A 10126-nucleotide genomic window follows, 5' to 3' on the forward strand; every position below is an offset into this window, starting at 1 on the left:
TCCAGCACTGGGTTCTGCAAGTTTGGTGGCTCAAAGTGTTGCCTTTAGTAAAGGTTAGTATTATTAATATTTAGAGGAAACAAAACAAAACAAGACAAAAAAGGCAATCGTCTGACTGTGGACTTATCAACAATGTTTAGCCATTTGAAAGGATATCTCAATTTTTGCAGTTAGTTTTTACAGTAATTAAAATCTCTTCCGTATCTTTCAGTATAAGGCTTTCCAGTAATTCGAATTCGATTCGCAAGTTCGATATTTTAATCGGCCTTAATGAATATCTTATAGCTGTTCGACAGGAATCGGAACCTTACTCGATCGAATGACAGTTATGCAAGAATCAAGTTTTCCTAAAATAGAAACGTATAGGACGCACTGAGAGTAAGCTTAAATTCGGCGCCTGAATAAACAGTCCAATTTCTGTAGAACTTAAATAAATTGAATTTGACACCCCGGAAAGGCGCCACTTGAACAGGGCTAATTGCTCCAGAAGAATCTGGTTTTAGATTTCAACTTTAAAAGGCCTAACACATATTTACTACATCAGCTTGCAACCCGGCGTGACTTGAAATGAATGGATCGTCGTCTTTAAGTCTGGTTCTCGACTCTCTCCGTGAGATGCATAATCATATTGTTGACATTTAGGAACAGAAACCGATTTTGATGATTTTCATAGTCGCCGAAGGGACAATTAGTCAGCAGCTGAAACAACGAAACTACTCTCTTGAAGGAGCGAGCACGTTTGTTGCTCAATCTCTTTAACAGGTTGTGAGAAATTTTCTCCAAATTTCTCCTCTCCAAGGACATGAGTATCGTTACATTGTATCTTCTTCTCACTGTCGTTCCATTTTTGTCGGGTAAGTAACAAACAAATAATATCAATGACATGTCAGTGAACGTATAAATCCAACAAGAACGGTTAGCTGGAATTTGGCAATTTTTCTTCACGATCACTTATTTGTAAACGATTGTCATTGTAGAAATTAGCTTAATGGCAGGAGTCAAGTTTTAATTTCTTACCAACTGACGTAGCAAGCTAAGATATTACAAAGAAAAGTATGAGTTTAAAACGGCCAATTCCTCTCTTTTGTGTTTAAACTGAATAGTGCAGCATTTGCATTACAAACCGTTCTTTAAAGTTATGTTTATTAAAGAAAACGATGACGGATGTTCACGGCCGATATATAATGCTTGCAAACGCATGCGATATTTGCTTTTCTTGGTTGCAATTGCCTACCCTTTCTTTGAAGTTACTTATTTTTTTGGGAATGAGACAAAAATTACAGGCGGATTTCCTCGGTTTGTATACAATTAGCGCCAAAAAACCTCACCATATTACCCATTCTGTAATATTATTTTTTAAAAAAACTGGATCATTGTATAAGGCAATTCCAGGGATTTCGTTGGCTTAGCGGCCATGGCATAAGAGCCCTTTTTTGCCATGCACGAGAAATAGCGACCATTAAATTATCTTAGGGTTGTTCTTACAAAGCCAAATTAAATCAGCAAGATCTAGCAACTTTTCTTGGTCATTTTTAATAAAACAATAATTCCATTCATGCTTGTTGGATATGAGATGATTATAGCCAACTCGTCGCTACGCGCCTCGTTGGCTATCTATCATCTCATATCCAACGCGCGCTCGTGGACTAATTGTTTTAATATCATTCTATGATAATGATTGACTTCCCGGATTGATCGATAATAATGTGTTTCCAAATTTACAGGAGAACCTGCTGAATGTAGAAGTTATAAAACCCTCAGTGACGCCGACCGTTCAACAAGCTTCAACAATGTCTCAATATACAAATGCGATCGGCGCTCTCATCTGCTGCGACAAGGCTGGTATCGAATGGCCGGGGAGGCTGGTGACCACATCCCAGAAAAATGCGTTCCCAAGAGACACTGCGGTACTCACGCTCCTGGTTGGCTGGATGGTAAGCACCCGACTGTTCAGGAAGGACGGGTGACTAGAAGAGTTTGTTATCACTGGCGCTCGAGCTGCTGTCTATGGAAAAATAACATAATGATTCGTAATTGTGGTAGCTATTATGTGTACTACTTGAGGAGTCCTCCAACGTGTTATTTGCGTTACTGCGGTGAAAGTACCGGTGAGTATTTATCCCAGGTATTAATGCTTACCTACACGTGCTGATTAATGCTGTCAATTTAGCCTAGTTTGACAAAGAAAACGAATGAGCGTTAAAAAATCGGCCCAATTTGTAAAAATCTGTGCCATTGATACATATTTTTTTTAATCAGACCGATTTCCACTTCGTGAAACACAATATCGGCCGACAAATTGTGACAAATTAATGACGGCATTAATGGCTGACGCGATTGAACCTTGAGCTACGTAATCGGGCCGATAAATAAGTTCGTGCAAAGTAACCTCCAGACGTTTTCTTGAAAGTCGCCGGCCATAGCTAATACCAGGCTCTATATAAGATTTTTTTTTGTTCAATCCTTTCTTTATCGACTAGTGTCAATGTTTAGTTCAAACTGGCATTATTTTTTATTTTACATGAAAAAATGTAGGCTCAAAATAAATAAAGAATGATTCCCCGAAACATTGGTCAAGCAAATAGGCCATTTTCATGATGGTGTTATTTGACTACAACTACCAGAATTCATTTTTTTTTCCTTTTCAAATTCAAATTTTGTAATCCCAGTGGAGAGCAAAGAACAATAGCTGTAATTAGCACGAGAAAACAAAAAACTGAAAAATTCCGGTAGTTGTAGTCAAATGACGCCGTAGTGAAAATGTCCTATTGGCTATTTCCGAGTTGCTTTAAGCCTCACTGTGAAAGCGAGGGTAAGTGCAATTTTTTTTCAAATGAACATTAGTTTCCATTCATATGGAAACAAAATATGATTTTTATAATAATAATAATAATAATAATAATAATAATAATAATAATAATAATAATAATAACAATAATAATAATAATAATAATAATAATGAAAATAATAATAATTATAATAATAGTAATAATAAAAATAATAACAATAATAATAACAATAATAAAATCATAATAATAATAATAATAATAATAATGATTTGAATACGAGAATTTTATATTTGCTGAAAATGTACATAATTTTTAGGAGTGCATAGTGTTGTGTTTTAAAAGAGTTGGTCATTTTTAATAATAATAATAACAATAGTTTTTTTAATAAAAAAAAAAAAAATAATAATAATAATAATAATAAGGGAATGATAACTTTATTATGTACAAGAATAAAATCTACTAGATACAGTTTGATTCTATTAAAACTTGAGTGATTTTACAGTTTGCTGTCATAAATAAATAACAAATAAATAAGTAATAAATAATAATAATAATAATAATAACAATAATAATAATAATAATAATAATATTTTTTCTTTTTCTTAAAGAATAATGTGTTTGAAAATAGTTTCTTTTTTTAATCGACAAGAATTGTAAATAGGTTTTAATAGCTCCGTTTTTAACTTTCAACTTGTAAATAACAATTTCCTTGGAATATTTTAATAAAGTTACCATTATTATTTACTAAAAAAAAAAATAATAATAATAATAATAATAATAATAATTAATTAACAATCTTATACTAATAGTTAGTTTAAATACATATCAATAAATAAAAGAATATATAATACATTATAAAATGTGATCGATTAAGCACATGTATTTAATAAAATATGGAATCACAAGAATATAAAAGATGTGCCATTGAAAGAGAAAGAATTGCCTTTCTCTTTCAAAAGTAATTTTTATAATAAGAACAAACTTATACAGAGCAGGGTCATGAGAACAGCTAACTAACTGGATTGCTGGCAACTCCGTTTTAATTCAAATACATTAAATTTTGGGTTACATATCGTTGGTTATTACGCCCGAAGTGTGAAACCATTAACAACAATACCTGCAGTGTTCAGTGCAATTGGCTGACAAAATAAGGACTTCTGCAGGTAAATTTATAACGAGGGAGAAAGTCCCAGTGCTTTCACCCTCTTTTTTAAACAGATCGTGTACTTTCTTTTCATTGTCATTCCATTGCAAAAACATTTAATGCTTTATGTTTCAGCTAAAAACACGAAACAACTTCAAGTACAGCTGTCATGCAAAGGAGAATTGTCAGTTTTTGACAGACACTCTGGTAAGCTTGTGGTTTTTTCAAACAATGCAGCAAATATTTCTTCAAATTACACCCTCAGTCCGGGTTCCCCAGTCCTGGCTGTGAGATGTCTTAATTACAAAAGCAAGCCGTGGATTATTGGAAGTGCAAGCAATGGACTGGTTACTGACACACGATGGAAATGTTTCAGTCTTTCAAAACACGGCAATATGAAAGACTTGTCTTGGGCTACTGACGACTTTGACGATAGTCACTGGGCCAAGGCCGTCTCAAACTTCTCTAAACGAGAAACTACATGGGGCAAGGTCCCGGATATAAGTGACGAAGCATTTTGGATATCAATCGCTGATGAGGATCATTCGAAGATGTTCTGTAGGCGCAGGCTTTCTGAAGTGGCTCTAAAACAATCGAAGTCTAATGGTAAGCCGCAAGACTAAAACCTATATGTTTATAAACTGATTGCGTTCGACGTAGAAAGAACGCACTCCTTGTTAATTGCGTTTGGAGTCGAGATTGTATGAGACTGTCGATCAACGAATGAATGGAATGAATGAATGGATCTTGGGACGCGTAATTATGGCTACCCCCGCAGATTTTGCAGGGACGGATAACATCATCATCGATTTGGCAAAGGACAGAATGATTGGGATCGAGATCATCGAACGCACTCCCTCATCCTTGATTATTACAAGTTATACCATTTTATTGGTGGAATAAAATAAATTTATTGTTGTTGCTGTTATTCTACGCATTGTTTAGATTTGTCACAATGGGCCTCCATATTGCTACTATTTACCTCTCTCGCTTCCTCTGAGTACAGTTTACAAGAAGGTCGAAAGGGAAAAGAAGAAACAAACTGATTGATCACTGATTTGCAATTAGAACATCATAAAAAAGTGAAAAAGTAAGCTTAGAATTGTCTTGAAACTTCGTTTCCGTATAGACGATGGAGTGACGGTCTAGAAGAATATCTGTTGACATGCAACAGTTGTGTATTATTTTCCACCTCTCGCTGTAAATAGCGGGACTGATTTTTATTCCTTTCAACAGGGGTTTTTCAAGCGACACTTGACGACGTAGATCATGGTCTCTCCAGGCGTCCTCTGTCTCAACACAAGGTCAATGACGTCATGCAGTGTTTTAAAAAGTGCCAAGATGACTCCCATTGCCTGTCGTTCAACTTTGAGTATTCTTCGTCATTACCCACAAAGAACTGCGAGTTGAATAGCGTAACTAAAAACCAGCATCCTAAGAGTTTCATCAAGAGGCCTGGTTACACGTATTATGAGAATGTAGGATGATGGTTAAAGGCAAAGCTTTCAAGCTAAAATAACAATAATAATGCGACAATGTCAACATGGAACGAAATAAAACATACAGTTTCATTGTGTTCAGAAGTGATAAAGATTCAGATTTGTGTTATGCGTGATCACGTGACGCAGGGTGTACAAGGTGATCTTAACTTGTAATTAAGGTTACTGCTCTGATCGGAGTATAAAAATGATCAAAAAAGTTTTATTCGCCCAAAATAAGTTAAAAGTGAAATTTGAAATTTCTAGAAAACAAAACTAATTAATTGTTACAGCTCTTTTGAGGAAAATGAAAAACAAAATGCAAAACAAGAAGTCACAAAGGTGTGACAATCCCCTAATTAAACGGACCAATCATCCCGAGGAGATTTCGTGGTAATCCGGTCTAAATTGTTAGGAACACTTGGCTTAGCAACGGTGCTTGGCTATTTGAATAGATATCACAATTTTTTGTAGTATAATTCTGATGTATTCAACACTGTATATCCGTAAAAAAGTGCTTTGTTTTCAAAGTAATCTCTCACGTTTTTTGTTGCAATTTGTAATAAATTGCAACTTAAGGTTTCTCTAGAGAAACTCTCTTCTCGTGTAACCAATTTCACCTCGGGAAAATCCAAACATTTCTTTTCTAAGTAATCACACATCATTATTTCTGCGTTATCAATTAACTTGTAAAAACCATACACACGTGCGAGAACTAAACATACACCAAATTTGGAAATTAAAAAGAAAAATAAACAAATAAATAAATAAATAAATAAATAAATAAATAACTGGCCATACTATTATACGTCAAACCAATAGATGCACCTACGATTACACAAGTCATGACTACAATGGAAGCACACACAAGACTAACTAGAATACTTAAAAGAGTTCTCTTTCCAAGTTTATTACAAAGTGCGATGGTGTTTATAACAAAGTGCGACAATTCTTTTTTTTATTACAAAGTGCGACAGGTGTTTCAAGGTGTGACAGAGCAAACTAGCCATACTATTATACGTCAAACCAATAGAGGCAGCTACGTTTACACAAGGCATGACTATGGGCCTCCTGTACAAAGATATTTAAAAGAGTTCTATTTCCAAATTTATTACAAAGTGCGAAAAGTGTTATTAAAAAGTGCAATGTGTTTAGCAAAGAGCGGCATTTTATTACAAAGTGGTACAAGAGTCACTTAAAAGTGAGAAATGTATTACAATATGCGACAGCTTTTTTATTACAAAGTGCGACAAGTGTTATTTAAAAGTGCGATATGTATTACAAAACCCGGCAATTTTATTACAAAGTGCGACGATTATAACAAATTGAGACAGTTTTAAATTGAGACAAAGTGCGACGGAGCAATACCAGCCAGACTAGCCATACTATTATACGTCAAACCAATAGAAGCACCTACGATTACACAAGGCGGGCACCGGACTGACTACAAAGAAGGCACTTCCACGGAGATTAACTACAATATTCAAAAGAGTTCATTCCCAGTCTTTTACAAAAGTGCGACGACGGTTATCACAAATTGCGATAGCTTTTTCTATTACTTATAACAAAAAGGGCAAAATTACTGAATGCTGTTTGGACGAAACAGAGGGCATTTTTTCTTAATTTTCCTTTCACCGAGGGTAAAATTACTTACTCCTGATTGGTTGAGGGGCGAGAATACTTGCTCCTGATTGGCTTAGCGCGCATTTAGTTGGTTTCTTCATTTTGCCATGCCGCGACAACAACGACTTCTTTCAGGTTCTTTGGAGTTTGACTGTTTTTAAAGCCGGATTGTTTGAGCCAAAAATACTTGGAAATCAAGTGCTACAGCTACAAAGAAAATTCCTAAAGGTGAACTTTCGTTTCTTACAAGAAACAACAAGAGATTACTTGTGTCAAAAGCTTGGGACTTTGGGAAGTGGACGCTTAATGGAGGGTGGCCGCTTAATGGGTGGCCGCTTAATAGAGGTCGGACTGTAGTTTGCTCATGAATTAAAGTTGTATTTTCTCTTAATTACACTTATATAAAAAAAATCAACTTTTCTCGTTTTCTCTGTTTTCTATGCCAAGAAACAGGTAAATTGTGTCTTTGTTATGCTTACGGGTGAGTGTTTTTACGTCGGGTCGGGGCTGATTGTTTTACGAATGACCTCGATAGTTTAAAAAAAATTATGCCCTCTTTATTATAAACACGTAATCGCAATGAGTCCTTGTAGAATAAAGGACTTAATTTTCCCTTGCATTTTCGAAGTTTTCCCAATTGCCCTGATTTCCCAAATTGCCTCGTCGCTTCGCCACTCTGGCAATTTGGGAAAACTTTGAAAAAACGTATGAAAATCAATCTTTAATTCTACTCGGCCTCGTGCAATTTCATATACAAAGTGTGATGGGTTGTTATTACAAAGTACGACACCTTTTTTGTTGCAAAGTGGGACCATTATTACAAAGTAAGACAGAACACTCACACATCTCTTAGACTTTCTACTAATCACGTTCGTGGAAAGTTCGATGTCTTGTTCGGCCCCGAACAAATATATCTTACACCAGTTCGACAGGAATCGGAGACTTACTCAATCGATCAAATGCAATAATAAAATTATGTAAGAAGAATTTTGGTAGATACATAAGTATTTAATTTAGGACGCCCTGAGAGTAAGATTAAAGTCGGCGCCTGAATAAACAGCCCAATTTCTGTAGAACTAAAATGAATTGAGTTTGACACGCCAGAAAGGCGCCGCTTGGCCCTGTCTAATTGCTCCGAAATAATTAATTTCAGAGTTCAATATTGAAAGGCCTAACACATATTTACTAAATCAGCATGCAACCCGTTGTAACTGGCAATGAATGGCTTGTCGTCGTTAAGTCTGGTTAATTTTCACTCTCTCCGTGAGATGCATAGTCATATCGATATCATCTAGGAAACAGAAACGGAGTTTGATGATTTTCAGAGTCGCTGAAGAGTGACAATTAGTCACCTCCTGACTACTCTCTTAAAATAATTAAGGTGGACGTTTTCTGTTCACTTTTAATTCTTTTGCACTGCCTGAGAAATTTTCTTCAAATTTCTCCTCTCAAAGGACATGAGCATCGCCACATTGTATCTTCTTCTCACTGTCGTTCAATTTTCGTCGGGTAAGTTATAAACAAATAATATCAATGACATATCTGGACGTATAAATCCAAATAGAACGGTTAGCTGGAATTTGGCAATTTTTCTTCACGATCACTTATTTGTAAACAATGGTCATTGCAGAAATTAGCTTAATGGAAGGGAAAAGTGACGTAACGAGCTAACATTACAAAGAAAACTACAAATTCCTCTCTTTTTGTCTTACTTAACCTCTAAACTGAATAGTACAGCAATACATTACAAACTGTTCTTTAAAGTTTCATTTATTATGGAAAACGATGGCACTGATAATCACGGCTGATGTATAATGTTTTGTAAACGCATGCGATATTCGGCTTTTCTTGGTTGCCTTTGCCTACCCTTTCTTTGAAATTTTCACCCCTGCAAATCCTGTTAGCTGAGAAGTAAGTAACTTGTTTATTTGAAATGAAATTTAAAATGAAACAAAAACTGCAGGTGGATTTCTCCGCTCTGTGTACTTTCAGCGACGAAAAACCTCAGCATCTTACTCATTCCATAATGTGCCACAAACTTGGAAATAGATATGAGACGACTGCTGATTTAATTTTAAAATTCATTTATTTACTTTCAGGACAACCTGCTGAATGTAGAGGTTATAAGACCCTCAGTCAGACGCCGACCGTTCAACAAGCTTCAACAATGTCTCAATATATAAATGCGATCGCCCGCATCTGCGACAAGGATGGTATCGTATCGCCGGGGAGGCTGGTGACCACATCCCAGAAAAATGCGTTCCCAAGAGACACTGCGGTACTAGCGCTCCTGGTTGGCTTGATGGTAAGCATCCGACTGTTCAGGAAGGACGGGTGACTAGAAAAGTTTGTTGTCACTGGAACTCAGGTTGCTGTTACTGGGAAAATAACATTACGATTCGAAACTGTGGTAGCAATTATGTGTACTACTTGAGGAGTCCTCCAACGTGTGATTTGCGTTACTGCGCTGAAAGGGCCGGTGAGTATTTAGCTATTTATCCTAAACATGGACACTTTTGTACACGTACTGGTTAATGTAGGCTGCGAGCTGTCCTACTTTTTTCCTCAGATCACTCGCACAAAGCGACGGTAAAATTATGTAAATTAGAAAAAAATTGAACACGCGATCCTGACAGAACTTAATCTATGGTTAAACAAGTCAATATAATTAAAATGTTTCGTTCAAAATGTTCTTTATCGCTTGGTGTCAATTTTTTACTGCATATTTATACAAAAAAAAGATGTAGGTTCAAGAGATTGTCGATCATTTGGTCAAGTCAACCGTCGGATCAGTATAAGGTAGTGGCCTCAAATCAGTACGCACTGCCACTACTAACTTATCTGATGTGGACTCAAGTATCGATAGGGAGGCAAGAAAGATTGTTTCTGAAAACGGTGGAAACCATCCTCGAGGTTCATCGGCGCAGATGAACGTATCTGGGAAATGTGGTGGGAGAGGGATGAAATCGGTTGAGGGAGAATATAAGAACACATAGATTCGAGACAGCTGTTAAGCAGCTCTCTAATCCCGATCCAGCCATGGAAGCGGTAAGGTGCTTTGAAGCGAAGGCAGTGCGGACTGGGCGCCACTC

At 36.2% G+C, this 10126-nt stretch overlaps 1 protein-coding gene across 1 annotated transcript; it reads left to right on the plus strand.

Moving 5' to 3' along the window:
* The first annotated feature begins 733 nt into the window (after window positions 1–733).
* On the plus strand, window positions 734–5971 carry LOC146467543 (uncharacterized). Its single transcript, XM_085125825.1, has 4 exons — window positions 734–854; window positions 1725–2108; window positions 4069–4539; window positions 5170–5971. The coding sequence occupies exons 1-4, from the start codon at window positions 803–805 to the stop codon at window positions 5418–5420; spliced, it is 1158 nt and encodes a 385-aa protein (XP_084981951.1). The 5' UTR covers window positions 734–802; the 3' UTR covers window positions 5421–5971.
* Window positions 5972–10126: the final 4155 nt, after the last annotated feature.

The sequence above is a fragment of the Pavona decussata genome, unplaced genomic scaffold (genome assembly GCF_977016875.1).
Source record: "Pavona decussata unplaced genomic scaffold, jaPavDecu1.1 SCAFFOLD_135, whole genome shotgun sequence".
Lineage (NCBI taxonomy): Eukaryota > Metazoa > Cnidaria > Anthozoa > Scleractinia > Agariciidae > Pavona > Pavona decussata.

Bases quoted from the DNA above. Each gene is read 5' to 3' on its own strand.
- LOC146467543 (XM_085125825.1), top strand. From the start codon at position 803: ATGAGTATCGTTACATTGTATCTTCTTCTCACTGTCGTTCCATTTTTG. The intron at 2,109-4,068 runs GTGAGTATTTAT...TTTATGTTTCAG, and splicing joins TTACTGCGGTGAAAGTACCG to CTAAAAACACGAAACAACTT. The intron at 4,540-5,169 runs GTAAGCCGCAAG...TCCTTTCAACAG, and splicing joins AAAACAATCGAAGTCTAATG to GGGTTTTTCAAGCGACACTT.